Genomic DNA, 27362 nt, shown 5'->3' with positions numbered 1-27362 from the left:
TTGGAGAAATGGATTTAATGTAAGAGCCTTGCTGCCTCTTTGCCCTTTAAAAATACCCAGAGAATATGAGCCACTGAAAATAGAGCTGTAAATAACCCGACGAGCAATGGGTTTTCCTTTAAATAAATACCGATCAGGTTTATGTTGAAAGACAATAGAAAACGTAGCCCAGATATGCAGTTTACAGTATTTATAGCTGTAATATCGAGGTGCCAGCACCGTAATTTCATGCCCCAATGAGAATGGCAAGGTCAAAGCAAATGCTTTGGCTGAGCATCTGCTAATACGGTGACTCATAAACAGGCACTGCGTGTATCAGGTGCACCAAATAATACAGTATAATGAAATACAGAATAGCTTTCCATTATTGTTCTTTTTTATGGTGTCGTCATTAGGTGTAATTTATGTCTTAAAAAATTCATCTCCCCACAGGTCCATCTGAAATGGGGGTCCAGGGGTCATTCCACAGGTTTTGGAACCCATAATAAATTTCACAATCCCTTTTTTGTCTTTTCCTTTTATATGTAAAACTCACTTTCACCTTGTTCCCTTTTCTTTTGGATCTAAGGGCTCTTTCATTTGCTGTTGTCTTCCCCTCAACAATAAACAGATCAGAGCACACAACACAACTTAGCAAGCTGTAATTTGACTAGTAAACAGCTTTAGGAATTTCCATGTATTTTATTTTGATGCAAGGTACAAAACCTTTCATTTGCTGCATAAACAACATCAAAGATGCGAGCAGCCATTAAGATGTACATACATTAAGCTCGATAGCAGTCTAAATGTGGATTTTTTTTACATTTCAAGGTGAAAGGAAAAACCTGAAGCATGTTTTTTATTTCTTCTCATTCAGTGAAACTGAGATCTTTGCATGTCTCACTCAATAGTCTGCCACCATGTAGTCTGCTGTGGTCAGATGAATCAGGAGTCCAGGGACACATTATTGCTTATTTGACAGTGCAGTCTGACTGCACAAACTCAGCACATGGCGCTCACCACTTCCTGGCACTCAGGCCCTGCTGTAGACTACAGGCCGGCCAATATTTGCCTTCAATTATTCAACAATTTTCATGGCCATTTGAAGTCCTCGGAGCATTTAAATAGGTGACGGGAGGGACCTCCTCTTGGCATAAGCAGTGTGGTAGATTATCAAAGGGTTTCTTTATGCTTTTGGGCTGCTGATATACAGGGATAGGTTAAAGTGGGATTTCCAAATAAAGGTCCAATCTGCTATTCAGATTATTTAAATGAAGGACTCATTTTATAAAAAGATGTTACTTCTGATAGAGGGGTGTAGGGATGATGTTTATTTGTAGACCAACTTTAAAGTTAGCATCATCCTGGTTCCTTCGACAAAAGACAATGGGATTTTTCTTTTGGATTTTGCTGAAAAAAAGCTCTGTGTAAACAAAAGTTTAGTATTATTGGGCTTTATTCTATATATATACACTGTATATTTTTGTTCATTCAGATAATCCTCACAAATGAAAAAAAATGTAAATGCAATTGCCTGAAGTTCGAGGCTGACGGCTAAGGCTATAAAGAAACTATACCATGGTTACATGACTTGAACATCAACAAGGCTGTAAAGTCGTGTTTGACGTGATGACTCTGTATTCTCATATAACCAATTATTAGCAACTAGCTAATAACAACTAACAAATGCTTCAAAATGGTTATGGTGTAGAAAAAAACCCCATAGACTTAGACATAAGCGACAACCCTAGGGGCTGAAAAATGCATCCAACACAGAAATGCCAAAAACTGCAGTTCTTTGAGTGGCCACTTGAGGCTGGCACTAAAAGCGAGTAAATCCTCACCTTTTATCAAGACTTAAAATTACGCAAAATTAAGGGCGGCCACTTTGAGTGACAGGCTGTCTGCAACTAGTGTCTTCGGCTTCTCAGTCAGATTCACCCCGGGCCCCTCCACATCACCAGCCTTTCGCCCAAATATGGTCATTCCTGGTTAATAAAAAAAAAGATGGCAGCAGCCAAATTGCCAAACTGGAGGCTTCAAAAGGGGAAATCCGCAAACCAATGGGTGACGATACTGTAGCTACGTCCATTATTTTTTATAGTCTATGCTTCGGGATGAGGGAAAGGGGAGTGCTAAAATCTCATTTCTGGTTTGAAGGAGTCATTCCTGCACTGCTCTATATCTTGTCTACCTTAGAAAATAGAATGTTCAGCTTTACATGTTTACAAAGTTTATATTTTTTATAATACGCTTGGGTGTTGCTATATGCTAATCTTGTGAAGACAACTCGGGTCAGTACCAGAAATATTAGGATCTGTCCAGTTGCTGTTAATGAAAACATAGTGCCATCTCTTGAAACACTGCAACTGAACCTTTTCCGATTGCTCGATTTCTCTCGAAGGATGGTGGAAGCTTATTCCTCGCTTGTGTAAATTCTCTAAATCCTGAGGGAATAGTTCAAGTAAAAGGCTCTCTTACAAAGAGGGCTTTCTGTCAATAAGCGAGTGAAATGACTAAAGGAAGTAATGGTAAGATATGAGTGATAGACATCCTGTTATACCACAGTGAGCGATTCACAACATAATAATATGAATGTTGCAGCTTTTTCATCATAAGGTAAACTGTGCTCATCATTGTCTAAGAACTACAGTACTTACCCATTTCAATAATTTGTCTTCAGCTTTCTCATAATTGTTTTGCTATGAATTGGTTAATGTTGTTTTTGAATGTGGTTCATCAAAAGTTGTAATTATTTCCTTTGTTTAGACTAAGTCGCTCATTAAAAGATGAGACCCACAGCAATGGCAGCATATGGCGCCTGAAATAAAATCCTTTCTTGCCACAAAAGGAGATGTTCATATTAGATTTTTTTTCTCTCCTCCCTTCAGATTCTCCATCAGGGAGCCCTTTGCAATTTAATCATCACTAAAATCATTAAAAAGATCTGAAGATTAAATTATATTGGCATTTGCAAAATTATGTAATACATTTACATTACAATGAAGAAATTAAAATAATGCATTTTCGCTGTCTGGGGTGTGTGAAATCTCCACATGGGAAATATAACTGGAGAAGTGGACAGACTCTTATTTTCTTTGCCTTTGGTGGCAGTTAATAGGCTAGCAGAGTTTCAGATTTCATTGTGTGAACCTTTCCATTGATGGATGTCCCTGAAACAGAAGCTCTCAATGGAATTTCTGAATTATGAAATGAAAATGTATTTTTGAGAAGAGGGTAGGTAAAATTGAATAAAGATTTGTCATACTTTCTCTAAATTGTACGTAAAAGATTTGTGGGCAGCTTGGGAAGTATTTAAGCATACATTATGATAGCCAGGGAGCCATTTGGTGTTTTCCATTAACATGCAGTCACTAAATCCTCTCCAAATGTCTTAAAGGTGTGTGTCTTGATTCCAGGGCTGACGGATGAGGAGGTAGAGTTGGCCATCCAGCGCTCTGGGAGCACAGAAGAAATCCTGCCTCTGAGCCCTGTCGGGCCCCCCCATCCACTGCATGCAACTCAGCTGGCTCCTGCACCACACAGTGAGTGAACAAATCCTTTTCACCCCTTTGATACCTGGTGCATGTACATAATATTAACATATATTGCCACTGTTTCACCTAAAAGGATAGTCTAATTTAAAACTTAAAGGTCCAGTGTGTAGGATTTAGGATGATATATTGTCAGAAATGAAATATATAGTCCTGAGCACATAATTTGGCTCACAGTGAAAACCGCCTGAACGTCTGGATTGCATAAGATTTTTTTAATCACCTAGTCTGTTTGTTTTGGAGAGGAAGAGATTTACGCAGATAATTTAGCTCCTAGTCAAAACCTCCTGAAAAAATAAACGCTGAAGAAATTCTAACCAGGAGAAGTTTCAGCGGGTTGCGATCTGCAATCCTCACCACTAGATGTCACTTAAGTCCCTTAAATCTTACACAGTTATTTTAAATCCTGGTCAAGGTTTGCTTTTATAGAGACTCCCTTTGTTTTTATTAATATAAACCCCAATAAACAGGATTATCTGTAGCTCACCAAACACCAGGATCTTTACAAGTGTTACAGACGTGTATGCTGGACAGCATTTGCCTTGATTGTGCATTCAGATGCAGGGAATATGACATCACACAGCACAAGCTCATGCAGTCTCTTGCTATTCTGTTTCAAGGGGTTCAGCGCTGGCAAGACCCCACACCGCAACCTGTATCTTTATTACCTCAGGAGGTTATGAGTGCTGTCCACTGATTTACCAATGCAGAATGAAGTCCGCGTAATGCTTAACCCATATGACAATGATTCCAGATGTATTCCACCCTCATTTATTACCACACTGTCCTTGACTCCCCTGGCATCTCATGTTTTGTAATGAAAGTGATGTTGATGGGATGGCCATGTAGTTAGGGAGACTCGCGGCTCTCCGTCCATAGTGGGGGGTTTTATATCAAAACGGCTATAAGAGAGCTGCATAATGAGGTGAGAGCGGGGAGTCTTGTATGGGGGGTCATGCTGAAAAGAGGGGGCTACCTCCCTTTGATGTCCTTGTTATGGGGACGGTGCACGGGGACCCGCATCCATCTCTGTCGAAGTAATGGATACTCTGATCTCTATTTCCACGCGGTAGAAGGACAGGAAGGCCTCCACTGAACCCAATAAATTTGAGAGGAGATTGGAAAAACGGGGGATGGATACCACAGTTCCACAGCTTAAGTGACCAAATAAAAAAAGGAAGATGGCAGAGTGGAAGTGGTAGCGGAAAAGGGAGAGACAGAAAAAGAATGAAAGGTCCTAAAGGGGGGGAAAAGAGCAAGTGAAGACCCCTGGTGATGCAGTGAGGCTTGTTCAGGGTCAACCACCCATCCCAAGGACTCCAAGGCCTTTCAGAAGCACAGTATTCTGGGATAGGTGACAGTCTATCGCAGCTATAATGTTGATGAAGACCCAAATTTATGTGGTTACCATATGGATGCTGGTGAATGACTCAAAATTTTCGATGGGAAAGGTTACAGGTTCATCCCTGAATGCTGCGGCAGCAATGAAACGTGCCCTTGAGTAAGGAGAATAAAATAGCATTCACCTTGAAGATGTACCGTATAGTCCAATATGACAGCAGGTCTCTCATTTTATTTGCATGTCAAATCACACAAGTGGTAAGGCACAAGATCAATCTGGTTTACTTACTTCAAGACTGTAAACATGCACCACATAACCCATTAGGTGAAATCAGACCTGTAATAGAATATCAGTGGCATACTTTGGTGGCCTAGCCGCTAATAATTTCATATTCATTTGGGCCCCACCAGAGTAAATAAAAGACAAAACTCACACTGTATATTTCCTCCAGACCTGTTTGTTGTTTAGTGACATTTTCAGTTGAATGCCTTTCTTATGTGGGGAATTTCCACTTTGACAGACAGTTGGCCTACCCAGATGACAGCTTGCACAATGACACACTTTCACATTATCTGTCACTCAGCAAGGCAGTCAACTTCTAAACACACAAACACATGCGCGCGCACACACACACACATACACACACACACACACACACAATTACCTTTCTGTCCGTTTTAGTTGCCTAAAGGTTTATATGCAAACACTGAATTAGGCCCAACCCCTAAATTAAATGAAGACAATTGTGTCCTTTCTGCAGGACCTGGATAGAAAGTGTTTGTTTGCTTTATAGGCTTTACACTTCATGATTTAGTTTTGCATTAATAAATGGATAAATATATGAAATAATTGGAATGTCACACAGAGATAAATTATATTGCACTGTGCTTATTGAGTGTCCCAAGTGAATATCTAAAAGAGTGTACTTTTTTTTTTAAAGGTACAGTTCAGCCCCTGCAATGCTATTTATCCATCTTGATTGTTATAGTGTGAGCAGTAGAGATATCTGCCTTCTGTTCAATATGGTAGAACCAGATGGCACTCGGCTTTTGGTGCTCAAACACCATCTACTGCTAGCTCACCTCGAAACACTGAGCTAGCTAACATTATAGCTCAGCCGAGGAGGATGCCATGCAATGTTTCAATCTCGTGCAGCCACAAGCATGAGCCTCTCATCCATGAGTAGATGCACGTTTCCTTATGTGCTGTGATACGGTTGGTGAGTGTAGTTCAGTTAAAAGAAAATAGTGGGTCATGATTTCTGGAAAGAAACATCGCTGATTTTAGGGTGAACAGTCCCTTTAAAAGGCCACCTTACTAGTTTTACTTTACTGCATATTGTGTATACCTACCATAAAAAATGATCATTCAACAAACCATATTTCTGGGTTTTTGATTTTATAAATAATGTATTTTTTCTATTATTTTAAGCATCTAATGGCTTTGATTCATTTCTTTACAGTCTGAAAATCAGTTAGAGGACTCTTAAAACGTGCTTGTGATGTCTAATCGACCAAAAAATTACAGTTACATAACTAAAACAACTAAAATTTCACAGCAAGCTAATGCAGTGCATAATTTTTATATTGATCTCCATTTAAAGTATGCAACCACAAATGACTATGTAAAAATCAAGAAGTGACAGAAAAGTGCACTGAAAAGAACATGCATTAAAAACTGGTCAGCAAAATGTGGTGTACAAGAAAATGATTTATACTTTAGAGTTTCAACTTTGCATTAAGTCCAATTGATTTCTCCTCTCCAGGTCCAGCAGGCTACAGATGGAGAGACTATGGTGCCCTCACCATTGTTATGGTGGGCATCGCCTTTGGCTTTCATCAGCTTTACAAAGTGAGTCACACGCTGCTTCTTCTGCTCTTTCGACTATGTTTCCTCCATGACTGTCTAACTGTTTTCACAGTCAATCTTTCTAAAATTTGTTATACAAATTATCCTTGCATCCTTAGATCTGTCAGTACTCCCTCTCCCTGATATTACATTAAAATTGGTGGGCTTAGCAAGTACATCAGTTTATGATGAATTATGGTGCTAGAATAGAAGGCGCCTCTGCAGTATGAAACATCACTCTGGTCTTGTTATTAAAGCTACCCTGCTTTACGTCAAAGCATGATCTCATTTGAACCCCTTCTTTTTAACTTTACCCTCCCTCCTCCTCTCAGTTTTATTTTTTTCCTTTAAAAAATATAGTTGCTAACACAGCACACAACCTTTTTTTTTGACGTCCTACCGTCTAAAAATAATCACTCTGGTTTTTATCGGGCTTAGCAGCCCTTGAACATGAGCTCATGAGGCCCCTTGTCCCCGGTGACATTAATCCCATAGTGGTTGTTAGTAGTAGTCTGAGTGGCATGTGGAAGCCATTACTCTCGTTTTAGAGGAGGACAGGAGCTCTAGCAGTAGCTCTTGGTCTCGATGACAGGCCGTTCTCCTCTGTGTGTGCAAGAGAGAGAAAGGGAGCGTGTATCATGTTCTTGCATATGCCTACCTGACCCTGTCGGACATATTGGCTTCTCTACAGATCCTGTTATGTCCTATTTTTTTTATCCTTCTCCTCACAGCCTTTTTTAGGGTCTCTCGTCTCTATTCGTCTTTCGCGGTGGTCTCTTACTGATGAAAACACACTGTACTGCTCCACTGTTTGCCACATGCAGCAAGGTTTGCCAGCCACTGGTCACCTGGGAGGTGGGATTCCCTGGCGGGACGGCACAGGTTGCTGTCATGTCACTGGAGCGTAGCGCCAGTCGCACCATATGTCCAAGCTTCTGCCCATACTTTATTTATGTTATGGTGCACCTTGTAAACACCACACTCCCAGCAACCCACTTATTAATTACTACGTGTTGACACTCATTTAATCTTTTTCTCTAAAAAGTGTTTATTACTCGCGCTGGTGTGGCTGCTTGCCACCTGAGTTGGAGAGAAAACCCGGCTCGGGCAGCAGAGAACTGCAAACCGGCTGCGAGGGATTAAGTGATCCTTATTCCGCCTTAAAACCAAAAAGATCATTTATACAGTTCAGTGAGGCCCTCCAGGGTCACATGGACATTGATTTTATTTGGTGAGCTCAGCTCCACGTACACATGTAAAGGATTCATTGAGGCGCTCACAGGCTGCTCATCTGGTTAACACTCACAGTGGATGACAAACATCCTCATTTGGCTGTCAGACATACATATCATTTTGGTAGGATTTTGTTTATTTGGTGGCAGAGAAAATAAAAAAGAAACAACATTGTTTTGGGTTTTGTAAAAACTATTTTCAGTGTTCACCACCATGTTTTTCCCTGTAGGCCTGTCTCTTGCTTTCACTGTCCCTTCCTGGATTTGATTTATTATTTTATTTATTCAGGTAATAACATGAAAAGGTTTTAGTTATAACAAGATATTTTTCACATTTATATGAGATGTTTTCATGTTGCAAAAAGAAACATTTCTTGATTTTCTTGATGTTATAACAGATATTTTAATGTTATAACAAAATGTTTTCATTTTATAGGTAGAAACGTTTCTGGTTCTAACTATATAGTTATTTATCTTGTGATAATGTGATACATTTTATGTTACTATGTGAGACAGTATCACTTCAACTTCTGCACAATTTTGTAACTCTTCTATTGCACCTTTTGTACATACATTGTCTGTTCTTTATATTCTACTTTTATTCTATATTTTATATTGCTTCTATATTTTTATCTTATATCTTTTTCTTTTTAAAGTTACTATTTTTATTCTTCCTCTGTGTTAATTCTTTTGCACCAGAACACCAAGTCAGATTCCTTGTATGTGTAAACGTACTTGGCAATAAAACCCGATTCTGATTCTGGGGGGTTATTACATGAAATATTTTACATTATAACAAGATAAATACATACAATACTAACAAGAAAAGTTCCTTGTTATAACATGCAAACATCTTTTTATACCATGAAAATATTATTTTTTTAATTTTAGAAATATTATTATATAAATATTATAACATTATAACAAAAACTTCTGATGTTATTACTTGATTTTGATCCATTTTTTGATTTTTCCTGGCTTGGCAGTGCTTTTGTGACTTTCATAATAGATTTGTCTGAGTATTTTTAAATTTACAAATGAAGTGTTTGTCCTTTAATAGTCAGGAAACTGTTTTTTTTTCTATTTTTGCTTGATAAATAACTTGTACAGCCAATTGTTTATCAAAAGGGTTGGTTCATTTTCTAATGGTTTCAACACTAGAGCACATGTCTGCATCAGTTGTTTGGCCTCAGAGATGCCTGCACCTAATCAGACAATGAGGCACTAGTCCAATAAAACAATGATGTTGACCCTCTGCTGCCAAGTCTAGGTGGCCCTGTCTTTTCCTCATCTTCTGCCCCTTCCCACCACAGAGAATTGTAATATTGTGCCATGCTTTTAATTGCAGAAATACATCCTTCCCCTCATTATGGGCAGCCGAGAGGACAAGAAGCATCTGCAGAGGATGGAGAGCAACATTGCGGCAATGAGTGGCACGCTGACACAGACAGGTGAAGATTAATATCTTCATCACTTTCTCCCTCCTTAACATTTTCCCTCATTTATCTGTCGCCAAAATCGGGGGGCCCCGCACGTTTTTAACAAATGACGCCGCTGTCATTTCGCTTTAATTTGAAATTGCTTGTTTACTGTCAGGCTCGGGCTCAATTAATTACGTTTCGCTGAAAAGCTCTTAACCTCGGAATATTAATGAGGAGTTGGGAAATGACAACTTTTCTTCCCCCCGCCCATCCTCTCTCACTCCCCCCTTCCATCCGTCTCCCCCTGCACCAACCTCACCCCCCATCCAAACCTCCACCGCCATCATCATCATCCACCCTCTTCCCCGTAGGTTGCGAGAAAGTTCATTTTAATTTTCTGTGCGTGTATATTTGTGTGTGTGCAGGGTGTGCGTGCGGCGTGGCACTGTGTGGCGTCTGGGCTCAGCACTGGCCCTAGTGTGATTAAGTGCACGGTGACAGGTGCGGCTCCCATGTTGGACAGGTGAGGAATCTCAACCTGGCTGTCAGACATGGTGAGAGAGAGAGAAGCAGGCAGAGAGATGCTTCCCTAGCTCTTCGTCAGTATAATTAAAAATCCAGGAGGCGTAAATGAGAGAGGCACTCTGAGAAAGTTTGGTCTCGTTAGCAGTGCTGTTAAACTGGAGTGTGTTTTCACCTGAAAGGTACAAATTCCCGTTTGAAATAGGTAACCTGGTAGGAATAAAGACTCAGTGAAAAGCATAGTTTAAAAAAAAGAGTAATTAATATAATAATACACTCTTTTTAGTGCTTTTAACAATACTCAACAAGTCAAATACAACCCCGATTCCCAAGATGTGGCACTTTGTAAAATGTACATGACAACAGAATGCAGTGATTTGCAAATCTATTGTCATACAGTGGGGAAAATCAGTGTTAATAATGTCAAATTGTTTGTCATTTAACACAATTAATTTCACATGTAATTTAGAGCAGACATTGGTATAAATAAATAAATAGATAAAACTACAAAGATAAAGAAACTGGAACATTTCAATCCATAAAAATTATGTGGACAGTGGAATGACAAAGGAAAAAGGTATTGGACATGGTAAGTCAGGGTTTCCGACACATTAATTTATTTGTGGCAGTCTGCCAGGATCAAAACATCTGCTGCCACATGTTGATTTCATATTTTTAGATCTGGACTGTTCATTGGGAGTGCTATTGGAATATATATATCCATTCAGGTATGCATTGAACTTTGGGTCACTCCTCAAACTCTCCAAAACTGTGGCTGAGGAAAGAAAGATCTGATAAAGAGTTCCGTCTGCGCTGCGTTCACAGACACGCAAAAACATCTAAAATTTATAGGGGACACAAAATGATAAAAAGGGGACAATGAACACAAAAAAGGCTGACCCCCTACACACACAAACACAGTATAAAATCATGGTATAAAAATCAATCTCTGCATTCTTTGCATTCTGTTTTTTTTTTCTGGTTTACACAGCATGACAACTTTTTTCAAATCAGGGTTGTAAAGGAGGCAGCAGACATTAAATTAATATTTGTTCTAAAAGGGGGAGTTTCTACTTTTGTGGAATTATTTTAAAACGTTTCTTGTTTAAATTATTAAATGTTTTATCAAAATGTATGTTTCATTAAAGAAAAAACTCCCTTTCAAATGTAATTAAGTTACTTTACATAAACTACGTGCACCTGTCTGGATGGGATACAAACATGGTAAAAACTTCCCCTCAGGAGTTTTTTTTATGCCTAAAGAGTGTTATTAAAGCCTTTTTTCTGGATGCCAAATGTATCTTTGTATATAGGTCTGGTAGAAAAACTAAGAGTTACCACAGTGGGTGTGTTTACAGGGTTTTGAGCTGTAGAGAGACAAAGAGGAGCCAAACAAATGTTCCCATCACAGGCTGTACTCTTAACAGGAATCATAAATTTGACATTGTCAGTTTCAACACAAGCATCCTTTGTTTGATTTTCCCTTCATCTCCAAATTAAAACAAATTAAGTGTTTGAGTTTATAGCTCCTGTCACGGACTCACACAGTGTCAACCAAAATACGGCTGTTATCATTTTATTCAGTCACACCCAGGCTATTGTTTTCTGGCTGGCTAAGGTAGGTGGAGGGCAGCAATTGTGTGTGATCGCGTGCAAGGTGTGCCACCCCGAATCTGATTAACAAATATATGCTCTTTTATGGTCATTTTCTCCCAACTATGCAAACACATTTCCTCTGGCTATTTCACTGCCCATTCTTGCTCTACTTATCACATTTTGGAAATTTGCCAACTTACAAACCCTGTTTTGTTTGTCGCTGTAGACAGGATTTCACAGTAAGAGTCCTCCTGTGCTTTGCAGTGAGTAGGTGAGACTCCAGTGGAGAAAAAAAGAGAAAAAAAAACATGGTCTTTTCTTCAGCCAGTGTGGGGAACTAATTTGCTATGATTGCAGTAGCCAAGCTGCTATTGTAGTTAATGACTGTTGTAGTTAACAGTTGGGGAGAGGGGTTGCAATTACACTGAGAGTTTTCTCCCTCTGCTTTCCCTTTGTCTTCCTCTCCCTCCCGCTCCCTCTCTTCCTCGCTGCACTGAGTAATAGCGACCGACTGCCTTGCTGCTGCCAATTGCTTGAACCCCCTTTTGTTAAAGTTCATGTATTTCTCTAGTGCCGGGCGCAATGAGGTGATGTATCCTTTTGAATGGGGACCACATTAGTCTCTCTCGCCAGCCCTAGCTCGAGAGTAGGGGCCTTGACTCCCATTATGATTTGCCTACAACTTCACACAGACAATTAATGAATGGATCTTGGAACTACTTCAGCGCACCCAGGCTGTAATGGAATTGTGCGGCTGTTTGGGCACTCTTTGTCGGTAGGAGCCATATTGGTGACCAGCTGGCCATTAAAGACAGAGACAGGCCTGGACATATGTAGTGTACATTATATCGAGGTATTTACTGAATAATTTACTGAATACACAATGTGCACCCTCCTCACAGCAGCTGCAAGCCTCACACATCATCTTGTCTCGGATTCTCTCTCACTTACACACACACATACACACACACACACACACACATCGCAGCTAGCCTCCTTCTGATTCAAGCCCGGCCAAAGTCATTGACTTCATTATTCTTGGCTTCATATCTGTGATAACTGGGGATAAGAAGTTGTGCATTTTTGTCAAGCGTCTGAGAAGTACAAAGGAGTCAACTTTGTGGAGAGACATGAAAAGAATTGGACTGTGTGGCTGAAGTGGCTGAAAAAGTGGTGCCAGTGGTAATTCAGGAGGCACAGCATTACAGGCTGGCAGACTGACACACACATCTGGAGAAGCTGTTTTGTGGTGAGGTGGAATCAGAGACTAATAGGGCAGCGCTCAGTTTAGCGTGCACACCCTGTCATAGTAACACCTTTTTAAGCAGGGATGGCCGCGGTATTTTAGTTTTATTGCCGTCTTCAAAAAGGCTGCTCACACTCTGAAGCACAGACCGAGTTAACAAACTCAAATTGTTTGCACAAAGGTTTTTGGCTTCGACCAACGATCCTGCTCAAACTCGTATTCCATAGGATTCTGCAGGCATGAAAAGATCAAACGTTTCAGCACCCCACCTATATTGATACAACCCCACCCATTTAAACACAGGTGTCACTACAAGATATTAGTTTCTTTGAAATATCAAATATTTTTTCTGTGTTGGTTTTTCAAAAGAAACGCAGCCTCCAAGCCGCGCTCTGTCTTTTGTCCCGGCCTGGGTGAATGTGAGGGGAGGTTTCTTTACATCCCGTCCAGCCGGCTGCAGCTCAGGCTTTTAACCATTGGCCTGACAACCTCAGCAGTGGACCGCCACAATATCTGTTGATGTTAATCCTATTAGGCTTGATTTAACACTTTACACGCCCATGATTTATATGAATGTTTATTGGTTTTCTGTAATATAATCAGCTCAGGGAAACTTAATGCATTGTTTGGTAATACACGCGTGACTGGAAGCAGGGGGCAACAAACTGTGCCCGGTGTTATTTGAAATCATACACCCTCGTCCAACACCAACACTTGAACTAATTCAATCTTCAAAGTCAATGGAAAAAGAACAATATTTATTAGGATTAGGGGGGACATTTTGTCTGGCAGCCTCCTCCCAAATGAGAGCCTTGTTTTTTCCTTTGTTGATCGTTTGAGGATTTAAGATGCATTAGAAGGCAGTGTCTGGGTGGATAATGGAAGGTTAGAGACTGTTATTTGATTTAAGTTCAGGCACTAGAGATTAATATCTCCATCCTATGTACCCCCCTACCCCCCTGCCCCCCTTCCCACCCTCTACCCCCAATGCCCCGGACCAAAAAGCTGCGACTTAAGTTACTGGGTATTAGCTTTGATTACAATTCTTAGAGGACGGCTTTGATCAGTGACACAAGTTGAGTCTCATCAGCTCTGTCATCAACGCATAAAAGAAAATATTCAGTTATGAAGCACCAAAACAACCTTATCACACAATCTGACTTCCCTTTTTTTTTTTTTTTTAACTTTTGCTGAATTAACTGTTCTTTTGCTTGTTTCTACAGTCAGTCAGCTGCAGCAAACGCTGGTCTCTGTCCAGGAGCTCCTGATCCAGCAGCAGCAGAGAATCCAGGAGCTCTCTCAGGAACTGGCTGCAGCAGAGGTAGGTACCACCTCATCAGCAACTCAGCGCCCCTCACTTACCACCACCATTAGCTAGAATATCTGTGATTTCTGTTGAAACGTCTGAATTTCAACCTATTCATCATTCCCAAAGTATTATTTTTTGCACCATCTTATCCTGCTCCAGATTTTAGCAGGTGTAATTTAGCAACAGCAGATATTGTCACATTTGTTGCAGTTGGAGATGCCCCTAAATGTTAATCAGGTGTCAAGTACTACTTGTTTTTTAGAAAATACCAGTGTCAGTGAACTAAAGCCTCTTACACACATAGACTCCTTTGCCACTGCCACTCTTCCTCCTTTGACAAAGTGGAAATGTGCCGTTACTCTGCCTTGCCATTCTGTATAAAAGGGTACAATCATGGAATGGGGAGACAGTGTTGTCCTGCCCTTAAACACAGCCGTACGAGCATTTTCCCTGACAAGTCACAAGGTCTTGAGATGGAACGTTGGTGGTACAGTTCCCTGAATATCAGTCCCTGTTCTAATTTAAACATGACCTCATGCAGGAAAATTTCCTGAACATGCATGTGTGAAAGGGGCTTTAATAATTTCACTAAATTAAATATTTGTGTTTATTATTATTATTATCTTTACGGCACACCAACAGTGAGATGAAACAGCTTTACAAAGCTGGCCAGGAGTGCATCTTTACTGTAGTTTGAACATGAAAGTTACGGACTGCACCTTCAAGGCCTGTTATGTATGATTAATGCTTTTGGGGAAAGCTCGACAGGCACTAACTCTGAAATTGCAGAAGAGCTCAGTAAACGTAAAGTTGCAGGTTGAAATCTCCAGATTGATGATGAGAGAAAAAAAGGTTTCTCGAGGCCTCTATGTACTAAAACCTTTTGCGCTGCCCTGAGTCATTACCTAAGACGGACAGCCTTATTATACTGTATATCATCAGAACACAAGCTGCAAAAAAGTATGGTGCATCTCATCATGGGACCATAATCTTTAACCATATTGTCGTTCCTCCTCGCCTTGATTTTTATAGACAGTGTTCATAATCTACTCAGAATTGTGCTCAGTGTTTAGGTGAATTAGAGTGAGTGATTGGTCTAAAAACTTATGTGCACGGGAGAAATGTTGCTTGCTTTTTATAACACCGCTCATAAATTGCTTTATGATCTCTGGGCTCTAAAAAAGTGCCTTGGAAGAGACAATCTTAGACAATGTTTTATGTCCACAGCTTGTTAAGCACATGGGTGTTTCACTGTAGCATCTGGATATCGCAGGAAAACATATGCGGACACATCTGCTTTGGCACAAACGAGGAAGAAAAATATGAATCTCTTCCCTGGACGAGGTTCATCAAAAAACTGACGACTCATAGCTCATTTTGTGCTGTTTCAAGTTCCAAGCGACACGGTCTCTCTGAGCAGTGTGGAAAGCAGCGGCGGCGCAAATCAGCACGTGTGAGCGATGATCTGATTTCACCCCACGCTGGTCTGAAATCTCAAAACTATCTGAGGCTTTCTGTCAGCAGGCTTTAGGCCAACTTCAAACAATAACTTCTCTACAGCACAAAGGGACAAGGGATGTTTTTTCTTTTCATTTATCATTTCCGAATCAGAGATTGGATAAAAAAAATGTCTACTTCATTTGCTTTGAGTGCCTTGTTGGACAGTGGTAGTGTATAAAAAGTATAATTCACATCAAAACACCCATTAAACAAATCATAAACTCTGCTTTATAGCTATAGCGTTGATCTTAAATTTTCCCTGCAAGTCGGCACCCGGCCCTCTGTTGTCTCAGGCCACGGGGGAAATTGTGAAATTGTTTTCAGGTCCAGGATGCTTGATGAGAAACACATGTTGGAGCTGGCGAGCTACTTATCATTCACCGTTTGCGGCTTTCGGGGTTTGCCTCACCACGCCGCTCAAAGTGCGCCACGCTTAGCAATTATACCTCTCAACGCGGAAATGTGCCTTTAACCCGAAACACATGGAGACTTCTGTTTCCCCAGCTGCTAAGTAAACATTTCTCGTAGTGTGGAAACCGCTCAATTGCGGAGTACGTTTGCTGTCCCTAAACCGGGGACCTCATTATGGAAGTGAGTTTAGATGGACTGACTCATGTCCACAGGCACACATGCATGCACACACACACACACACACACACACACACACACACACACACACACACACGCACACCCTGAGGCTGCACATTTCCAGACTTCAGACTCTCTTTTTTACTATTTTCCCAGTTATCGTGACTCTTCAAAGACCCACTGCAGTGCTCTACCACTGGTGTAAAGGATAGATTTGCCTGAGGATTATTCATCCCCGATGTTAAACAGCCTAGTCTATTTCAGCTCCATTATCATTACAAATCTGCCTGTTAACTGTGTTTTCCCTGCTGTCTCAACTCACTGATCGTTCTCTTTATTAGTGGATACTACATAGAAGATTAGAAACCGCCTCCTTGCTTGCGAGAGACGAACTGCCAGTGGGAAAGTGCATAAATAGAGTGAAATCAATTGCGCTGTACCAGTGTTTCCACTCAAAAACACTCCTCTGGGGACTTCCTTTTGAAACTAATTCCATCATAAATATACATGCGTTACACGAAAACACACTGTCTGCCGGCGGAGTAACTGTGAATTAATTTGCCTTCAGACACTCTTAAACAAGCCTTGTTAAAGATCTTATCTTGTTGCTAATGGTCCACAGGCATTTATCTTCATTTAACCAGATGCGTTGCCATCCTTGGGTGCTGCTAGAGTTGATAGTTGTTTTTTTTTCTTTGCTTGGGATATCTATTTTTCTTTTTTTTTTTCCTTGAAGCATTTAGTTAACCAGCAGAAAGAGGCTAACCCCTATCACACCCAGGCACCCACCCGAGACTTATTAGTTACAAGGCTTTTAAACCAGTTAGAGGCATCTTTACTGTGTACAGTATTTACATAGTAAAAAACACATTCAGCCAGCAGCACAGTGGCGGCTGATAATATAATAGGTGGCACCTCTCCCCCAGGTTTAGTTGTTATTTTGGTTTTGGTTGGTTGGTTCATTTGTTTGTTGGTTGTTTGTTCATGCATGATGCTTTTTGTGATGTGCAGTGCCAAGCTGAGAATTATGTTCTCCACTGTTTAGGCCACACAGAGCCCTCAGAGCCCTGCACCTGTACACCAGGATGTGTGATTGAAGCCAAACATCAGATGAAAGAGCAGACGTGCAATCATAACTCTGAATCTTTTTACTTTTAAATTTATGTTTGGGTTTTGCACATAATTTCCTTTTAGATGTAAAACTGTCATATGTAGTTTATAGCACAGGTGAGTCAAATGATATAACAGGGCATGACCGCAGAAAAATAAATTGTTTAGAGATGTCAAATTATTGTACGTAGCCACAAAAGGCCTCTTAACCACACACAGAGGAACCAGCTGAAGAATCAGAGAATAAAAATGTTTGAATGGATGCATTTAAATCAAATCTCTCAAGAGCAGTGGTTCTCAACCTATTCTATGTCAGGGACCTCTAAATTGATACACATTAGGTTACAATTCCCCATTTGATAAAATTCTGCTTCAAGGATGTCCATCTTAAAATGTTTTGGTTGTTAGATATGATTAAGACCAGAATTCTATAGTTGTCAACAGCTGATATAACTGTGGAGGAAGTGAAACGTATGATCTGATTACTCACTCTTTTGACTCTCACTCACAGTGCAGTCACTTTTATGGTGAATTTAAACATGAAAATAAACTATTGTTGATTTTTAGTGGAACTTCCTGGAACTCCCATAAGGACCTCTGAGGGTTCGTGGACCCTTGGTTGAGAACCACAGTCCAAGACAATACAAAATTCTTTAGAGACACACATGCTCATGCAGTATTTAAAGGAATACTTCACCCACAAAATGACCAGCTGTATATCAAATACTCACCCCTCGCCAGTTCATTAAGAAATCTTTTCATGATGAACAAAGAATCCAAAACTGGAGAAAATTTGTGATGAATTGAAGTAACAGGGGGCCGTGTAAGCAACAGCAAAACTATATCAAAACATAGGTTTTCAAACTCTCACACAACTCATGCAGTATAGTGCAAGTCTCATTTATCTTGTCGTATGATTAGAACTTACAAAGCATATGTATAGTCACTAACGTATTACGACTTAAAACACTTCTAAATAGCGCACCATGGCGTGTGTGTTTTAGCAATAATGCATGTGTTTGGGAAGTAGCATACAGCTGGATAAATGAGACTTGGATTATAGTGTAGGAGCTGTGTGAGAGTCTTTCCATCTAATGTTTTGATATAGTTTTGCTCTTATTAAACATGGGCATTATGACTAATTTATCAATAATGTTTGCCTTTTTGGATTCTTTGTTAGTCACTGAAGGATGCATGAAAATGTTTTCTTCACAAATTCAAGGCAACACTGGGTGAGTAATTTATACACAAATGGTAATTTTGTAGGGGAAGGTTAATGAAAAAATATAGATATTGTGTTTTGATAATGTTTTAAGGAAATAATGAATCAAATAGTAAAGACATTAACAAAAGTAAAATGCTTTGGATGAAAGCATTTACGTAAGAAAACACATTGCAGAATACCATACATAAATATGTAAAATGTTAAAGTCAAGAAAAGAAACAATCTTTCTTATTACCAGTAAAATAATAGTCAGAATAATAATATATAGGCCCAGTTCTGCATTGCAAAGTCAGACATACAAGCAGCCATACATCCACAAACTTGGAAGTATCTTCTTGATGACATTGCTTTTGTAATCAAAGCCTCTAAATCATTGTTGAAGTAAAATATTTTGATCAGCAGTTTGTTAAAACATCACATCGTACACACACATGCGGTCTATTGGATATGTGTCAGCACTTCAGGTGGGGCTTTTAAAGTCAGTGGTGTTTCTTTCAATCTCCCCAGTCACTGATACCCCTCCACTCAGCCTCCGCCCAAGCGGCTAGTGCACTTAACACAAGATTCTTACACAAAGTGTGTGTATACACACTCACATAATGTATCTCAAAGCTGAAATCCAGTCCTGGCCCAACATTTAATTAGGTTTCTTCAGACTTAATAAGACATATGTCAGTGGTAGTGTTGTGTGACAAGTCTTGATGTGAGATATTATATGGTGCTGCTGGGTAGATAATGCGCATTATGTAGCTGGTGGTTAACAGTTCTACTCTAAAGCCTTTTTCTCTTATGTTAAGTGATATAATGTAGAAATACGTTTCAGTTATTTGCAGCAATTTGCATATTTCTTAAGTTGATTCGGTGCCTTGGAAGTCTTTTAGTTCAGCCCATCCAGCAATTAATTTTTTTCGATGTAAAATGAGAGAGAAGCTGAATCCAGCCTTATTATACGGGTGCCTTGGGGAGGCGAGGGATTAAGATGGTTCTAATGAGGTGACGGCTGTAATAAGAGTGTCTTCAGCAGGCCTCCAATGCACCACCTCTAAAACAGGGCTCCTTATCAGCGAGGTTTAGGAGTCGATAAGAGCCAAAAAAAGCCTCCTTTTCTGTCTCCCTTCACTTCTCCTCCTCTGCCTCCCTCCTTCCACTGTAAATGAGTCTGATCCCTTTCAGATGTGATTCAATTAATTTCTCTTAGATTTAATTACAAGCGAAAGAGTCCAAGTTATCCCTCTCCCCTCGATAGGGGGTCCACGCTGCCTAACAAGCTTCCTCTGGTGAGTCAGGAGAGTCTTAATTACAGTTTTTACTTTTCTTTTATCCCACTTTTTCCCTTGTCTTCTCCCTCTCCTCCCTCCGGTCTCATCAGTCTATTCCCCTGCTCTCGCTTATGTTTGTGCTTTTTATTCAGGAATGGATTTCGAATTGGGAGCAATTATCTACATCACTGGTTTCCAACCCTTTTTGGGTTGAGACTCTTTACAGCCAAGCAATGCCTTTCCAGCCCATTCTTGCTTTGTCACACCCCTTGGCGTATTGCATCTTCGCCAAAGGTATCCTTTAACATTATGAGATGCACCAGGCTTTCAACTAACTCAAATGTAAACCCATCAATGCTTATACATGTGGCTAAGAGCAACTGGAGTGGCGAAAGGAAGGAGAGATAAATGGGTCTAACAAAACCAGACTTTCACTCAGGAGGATGCAAGTTTGTGTCTCGTGTGAAAACAAAAATCAATGATATTTTATTGTTGGGCGACCTCTGGCTCATCAGGTAGAGTAAGCACCCCATGTAGGCAAAGTCCTTAGTAGTGGTTTGATTCCAACCTGTGGCCATTTTCTGCATTTCATCCTCATTATCTCATCCTTTATCAAAAACAACATTTTGTAGCTCCCTCTGTCAAAGTCCTGCCTCTCCCTAAAAAATGCTGCAGAGACAGATTTTCGGCTGCAATTTGCCATTCAAATACCTGCCATTATACCCTGTAGCATTTCATGCCACACCAGTGTGTGTGATAACGCATGCCTTTGATAAAAGACAAAAAGAACAAAACAAACTGCTAAGCTATGGTCTGCTGTCATGAATGTGGCCATTGTTCAAGATGAAGTCATTATCCAAAACTCTGGAACCTGGCCTAATCTTTTCTAGATAGTATGGAAAATTATGTAAAAACAGCCTGATTCTCATTCACTGGACTTTCTGTGCAGTCGAGACCATAAATGTGCCTGTAGTGGGACTGTTTGTCCTCCTTTCTGTCATCACCAGCAGTGGGTCGTTGTGAGGTTGTTATGGTGACGAATGACCTGACTACACAAAAACATGTGGCTTTTGGCATTTGCATTTACCATATTTGTTTACCTTGTACTCTGTCCTTTTTTCCGGACAAAGCTTTTTTATTATTATTTTATGTTGTTGAGACTGAACACAAAGGAGTTGTTGAAAGACGTATATTGACTTTGTGCTGCAAGCCTGCATGTGACCTGAACAGTGCCTCTGTGTGTGTGTCTGTGACATTTGTTGTGTGTGTGTGTCTCACTTGTTTGTTTCCAAAAGGTATCGTCTTCAACCAACCGCGTCCTGGACAACCAAACAGTTGGAGAGCTGAAGGCTGAGATTGTCTCTTTGAAGGGCTTACTGCTCAGCAGGTAACAAAGTTATCCAGACCCCCGTCACATGAAACAGTGCAGGTGTGTGCGGCTCACTGTTTTCATGCACTTTTGAGCTCCTGGATGTTCTCTATTTGAACCATTTGACAGGAACAAAGCTCTTGGTTATTCACTAAAATATACCATGTATTAACTTTGGCCAAATGTGATTAACCCAGGTTTAAAAAAGCACAGAAAAGGCTCTACTTCCTACGGAAACTTAGGAAGGCTAGATTCCAGAGCAAGATCCTGGTTAACTTCTACAGTGGAGCAATAGAAAGCGTACTGACTGAAACCATCACGAACTGGCATGGTTCGCCCAAGACAGGAAGGCTCAGCAGCGGGTGATTAAAACAGACCAGAACATCACTGGTACCCGTCTACAGAGCATCAGTGACCTCGGTGAAGTGAGGTGTCTGCACAGAGCCCAAAGGATACTGAAACACAGCAGCCACAGTCTGTTCACCCTGCTGCCATCTGGGTAAAGATACAGAAGTATCCGCTGCAAAACCACCAGACTACAGAGCAGCTTCTTTCCCCAGACTGTGAGACTCTACAACTCCTCCTTTGATGCAAAAAAGATATAGCAGGATTTAGGGTCAGCTTTAATTTAATTTCTTCTTAAACCACGTTTAAGAAAAATGGCAAATAAATCTAAAGTAAATTTTTGACTTTGGAAATAGCAATTTGACAAATCTTAACTTCTGATATACTAACCACTTTTACCGAAACTTTTGAGTATATTTTGTGATCTTCCTTGCAAATGGAGTTTGCTTTGCTGTCATCACATGACAGAATTCTAAAACTATGTATCATGATTTAAGGAAAGCATAAATCCTGAGTGATGACAAAAACCCTAACCCATTTGACAAATCACCTTTGCAAAGCTACTTCAGTACAGATCTGTAGTAGATAGCTTGAAAGTTTGTGCTTGTGACTGAATAAATAAAATAAAAGAACACACAATGTCACATTTCTCTTCCAAATTACTTGCACACTTAAAGCATAATCATTAATCTCATATACGTTTAATCTCAAAGGCACTAGAGGTTTTAATACTGATTGCACCATTTCTTAACTTCACGACTTGCCTCAGCCGATTAGCATACTGCAGGCATCAGCTGGTCTTCTGTTTTTTAATGCTTTTATTGGTAAGCAGGACAACCGCACATGTGCATAATTGCTCCTGTGCAACTTCAGTCATTTTAAAAGTGCTAAATGACACAACACAGCAAGAGAAATTGTTTATATAAAGTGCAAAATCAGCCAATAAAATATAGATGTTTTTTAATCGTTTTATTTGTTGTCAAGGTCAAATCTGATCGTACCTGCCACATATTAATACAAGATGTAAAGCATTTTGTGCTATTAAAGGTCTCATTGTATACTGCCCGACATCACCTCATTCTTCCCATCTTTGTTCCTCAATCTCGTCAGGCACAGCCCAGCTCAGTCAGGCCCATTAGCATGCATGATTATGTATCAGTGTCTATAATGAAGCCTGAAGTAAGAGTGTACATCAGAAAACCGGCGGGGATGAAAATTGCCTCAGAACTGTCTAGTTGAGGATGTTTTGTTCCCCTCGTACATTCTAATCAGCAATAATCCCTTTGTCATTTGCTTTCTTGACTTCATCCTGACTCTCACAATGAGTTTTCTGGCAAAGGCTTGAATCACAAACTAAAGGCTCTGTATCACCATCTGTCTCCAAACATGTTCCCGTCCTGTTCAAATGATCCAAATCATCTCCAAACTGTTTTTTTTTTTTTTTAAACCCACCAAGAAGTGCTTATCCCATTACGATTCAACGTTGTCTTTTTGATCTTAAAAGCTGCAGTGGATGTAATTAAAAAAAAAAACTTAGAGCATCTTTACCAGGTGTGATGAACATCTGGTTGTTTGGGAGGGAAAAGCCATTTTCTCTGCTGTAATTATGAGAATTACATAGGGTGCTTTGTGTGTGGCTGCATGCTAAGATGTAAACTAGTGTTAAGGATATGTTCTCATTCAACACCTGACTAAGGAAGCTATATATAGTTTTTCAGTTGCCAAATTACGGCTGATTACATCGTGGGAAAGCTCTTTTTTACACATTTTGATCACAGTGAGAGTTTTGATGAGATTATCATAATTTTCCTCCCCTCTCTTGTCTGCCCCACTTTTCACAGGCGGCAATTCCCCTCCACTCCCAGTATTCCCAAAATCCCATCATGGCAGATTCCCCTGAAGCCGCCATCAGCACCGGGCTCACCGCCAGTCAACCACACCAACAGCAGCAGCGACATCTCCCCTGTGAGTAACGAGTCCACCAACTCGTCCCCCATCAAAGATGGACACCATAGCTCCCAGGATACACTGGGAGGGCCTGATGGAGCGCAAAGCGTCAACGGAGATGACGGCACAGTGGGACTCGGTGCAACGCTTCCCTTGGACCTGAAGGACCAGGTTCGCATGGAGGTGCAGGGGGAGGAGGAGAAGAAGGAGGAAGAGGAGGATGACGTGAGCCACGTAGAGGAGGAGGAGGAGGAGGAGGAGGAGGACGGTGTAAGCATGCAGACAGAGGATCGGCGAGGTGGGGATGGACAGATTAATGAACAGGTGGACAAACTGAGGCGGCCCGAGGGTGCCAGCAATGAGAGCGAGGTAGATTAGACAAGTAGGAAGCACAAAAACATTCTCCGCCTCTCCTCTCTACTGACAGCTTTGTTCCACTCTGCGCTCTCTCTGCTCACACTTGTTTGTTTTCATTTGTTTGTTTTAATCCATCTTCACTGTGTTTCAACTTGTTTCTGTAATATCTTAATCTTGAGCAAAATGGGGAGTAGGCGTGGGCGTGAGAAGACACAAAACTGACAAATACTGGAGTGTCTAGTTGACACAGGGCTTACCTCAATTTACTTTTCATCATGCAAACTAAACGACTGCATGCAGAGCCAAGTACCATGCTGTGACGTTTCTTTGAGAGGAGAAATGATGAGCAATAGTCAAATCAGAATGACTTTAAAAGGCGATGCGCAGAACTAACCATGTGTGGCTTTTAATTTCCATGATTTGATCAGATAATTCACAGCTTTGCCTTGGTGTCCTTGTAATTGCACTAAGGTCTAAAACCAAAGAGGCGGCGCTGCACAGAATATCTCTCCTGTATAGTGCAGCTGTAGGTCAGGAGTCATATGTTGCCACTTCAGTCTCAAAGTTACCGTGAGCTTCCAGAGAAGCATTAGCAGAGTTTGTCTCCCTGTTGATGGCAATAGGAGAGGACAAGCTCTTCCAGGGCCGGAGCTTTTAGCCTCTTTTATGTGTCCTTTCGCATTGGTGTCAGTCTGTCAATAATTCACAAGGCCAGCAGGGTGGCATTTGGGTGAAATAAAAGCCCTGAAATTCGAGATTAGAATGTGATGACGGGCTTTGTTCCATGCCGGTGTCAGAGTGCTCATACGCTCAAAGGAGGGGAAGATAAATGTTTTTTCCCCCTGCTTTCCTTTTTCACTGAGGGCTGAATTGTGCATCTTTTTTTGCGAGTGTGTTTGTGCGTCAGGCGAGAAAACCCAGACTGTCTGCTGAGCTGTATCTGCGTCTCCAGCAGGGCAGCTGATTTGGTTTGTGAAGTATGTTAATAATCAAATGATCAACAAATAACAGATGTATTAGTTCATGCAGCTTGAAATGTCAAGGAGGCTAAAAGCGGAAATCTAATACAGAAAGCCCAGTTGCATTGTATTATTTTCCATGACAAACCCCGAGGTCCAAATTATGTAGGGCCTCCTACGGTGAATAATCTTTACAGAAAACGGCGCCAATATTTTGTAATTAAGCTGCAGTAAGACAACGAGGGCTGCCACGGATGGAAGTTGCAGTACTTGTATCACTTTTTTTCCCTGAGTGTGGAGGTGGATAGGGGAAGTTAGAAAAAAAATTGCCCCATGATTGAAAAGGAAAGTAATAAATGAATACTTGACTTATTGAATTACTCACTGTGTCTCCAGCTAACAAGAAGAGTCCATGAGTGAGAAGAAAGGATATCAGCTCTGGTGCCACTTCCACCTCTGTCATATGGCCTTCATAGGAACACAAAAAAGGTAGAGGCGCACTGCACATTTCTGTGCAACACCCGTCCACACCTACAGATTATGTTTGGTTGTGTTTCTGTTTTAAGTGTCGATTGATTAGACAAAAACAATGCAGTATGGTGTAAACTAGATTTTTTGATCTGGTAGAGATTAATTTCTATTGATGAATCAGGTTGGTTAAACAAAGTACATAATCAGGAGGTGTAACTTAAGCTTCTTAGCCACTGTAGAGCCAGTCCTCTCTGTAACCTGCTGATTACTGTGTGAATGTCAGCTAAACGTGTACATAAGTGTAATAAATCTGGTTTATCTCAAGTAGAATCTCTGTTATATTCATTTTTATTTTTCCTTCAGTTACACAAATATAAAAATACTTGGTCCCCTGTTCTTTACTTCAAGCCAATTCTAAATATAACTGAGTAAAATGTACCTTAATTTTATTTCCATCCATGCGGCTACATTAAAGGAAAGGAAAATGCACAATAGCAAACAGAAACTCACACACAAGTAGACATTATAATCTGAGATGTTTATGTGTATGAGGTAGTGTGTGTGTGTGTGTGTGTTCAATTGCAGGAAGGTTTTCTGTAACATTCAGGTCAAGTAAAAAAATTTCTGATTTAATCTTTGTGGTTCCTACGCGTTTCTTTTTTTTTGTCAGCTCTCCAAACCAGCTGTAACGTATCTGTAAACCCAGATACAGATGAGAATACTGCAGTACTTTTCAGAAAGCATGACAGGGCAGGGACTTTCAGCAATTTTTATACTTTCTCTCTTGAAATAAGTAAGCGACATAGTTACAAATTATATGTGTGAGGTGTTGTTTATTCCTGTGGGTAGATTGACAGTGTATCTCTTGGTTTCTGTTGTGGGAGTAATGGCTTCTCAAAAAGGGTTTCCTATTCTATTTTCAACACATTGAAGGTGACGAAGATGCTGTTAAAGACTTAAATGTATTGTATAATGTATTTTAAGAAGTGCTGGATTTTTAAATTAATAAGAGTAAAAAAAACTAGTCAACTAATCACTGTTGGATGGACAGTTTGTCATACTGACTTTCATTTAATTGTTTTTGGATGTTTGTTGGAATCAGTCCTCATCCTGATTGGATGTTGCTTATGCTTCTTGCAGAAGTGCTAATATGTAGGGCAGTATTTTTTAAATGGGGGCTCAGGTTCCCCAAGCGGTACTTTGGAGTACTGCAGGGGGTATGTGAGATTGTTTTAAATCTTTATATTAGAAATATCAGTCATGCATTATTCCTAACATAAATATAACTATAATGTAATAAGTTAAATAAAAATGTAAATGTAATTTCTATGAACCAAATTTATTATTCGATATTTCTATTTTTAATGCAAAAGTTAACTCCCACAAACTGTCAACTGCTGTAATAAACAATCCTGTTTACGTTATGTTATTACGTGTTTCAACGAAAAATGTTTCACGCTGGTCAGGGGGTACTGGGTACATTATTGAAAAAAAAGTTTGAGAACCAGTGATGTTGGGAGCACAGAGTCATACCAGATAACATAGATAAGATAGGTATTTGAAAATGTATATCCCATTATAAAGTGAATGTCTCCAAGCTCATATTGTTGAAAATATTATTGAAACTGTTATAATTTTGATAATTTCTTTGTTATTTGGCAATCCATACAATCCTCAAGTTAATTAACAGTTGAAATATATATTTTGTATATCCCTATAATATACACAGCACATGCATGTAATTAAGGAGTATGGACTGAGACACTGCCAGCTGGGCTGAAAAAGACCATTTTTCCTCATTCGGGGGATTCTGAATATGCCATGCATTATCAAGTGTATGAATTTAATTTATCAGGGTCTAAATGATCAATAGTGTTTCACATATTGATGAGGTGTATAAACTTCTCTGAGGTTCGATACCACATCCCTTTGTAATCCATTAACCTCTCCCTGGAGTTCAGGCCAACCTTAGATTTATAGGGACCTACTGTAATAAATCCACTTGTACATCATTTAGTGTCTTAGGGGATTTGCAACGCATTCCTGTCCAGAAAGCGCCATCTATCCTACCCTCATATTCTAATCTACATTTTAAGAGTCTTACCAACATCCACCAGTCTGCATACCCTTTCAGAAACCTTGTGCCCGTATAAAAACACTTCCTGGGTAGAGCTGGTGTGTTA

General features: G+C 40.2%; 1 protein-coding gene across 2 annotated transcripts in view; it reads left to right on the top strand.

Moving 5' to 3' along the window:
* Positions 1-25509, top strand: part of pex14 (peroxisomal biogenesis factor 14) — a 51312-nt gene extending 25803 nt beyond the window's left edge. The window contains exons 4-10 of one of the 2 annotated variants that reach the window (XM_088082277.1): positions 3399-3524; positions 6641-6726; positions 9304-9406; positions 13964-14061; positions 21027-21118; positions 23287-23662; positions 25105-25509. In XM_088082277.1, coding sequence (XP_087938403.1) covers positions 3399-3524; positions 6641-6726; positions 9304-9406; positions 13964-14061; positions 21027-21118; positions 23287-23662; positions 25105-25128 — 905 coding nt within the window. In that variant the 3' untranslated portion in view covers positions 25129-25509. Of the gene's footprint in view, positions 1-3398; positions 3525-6640; positions 6727-9303; positions 9407-13963; positions 14062-21026; positions 21119-23286; positions 23762-25104 lie in introns of both variants that reach the window. The other variant, XM_042492201.2, reaches the window with a different exon arrangement.
* Positions 25510-27362: the final 1853 nt, after the last annotated feature.

The sequence above is a fragment of the Plectropomus leopardus genome, chromosome 9 (genome assembly GCF_026936395.1).
Source record: "Plectropomus leopardus strain MGB_pleo_1.0 chromosome 9, ASM2693639v1, whole genome shotgun sequence".
Lineage (NCBI taxonomy): Eukaryota > Metazoa > Chordata > Actinopteri > Perciformes > Serranidae > Plectropomus > Plectropomus leopardus.
Note: the sequence above shows the minus strand (reverse complement) of the source record. Positions and strands in the feature narration are given on the sequence as shown.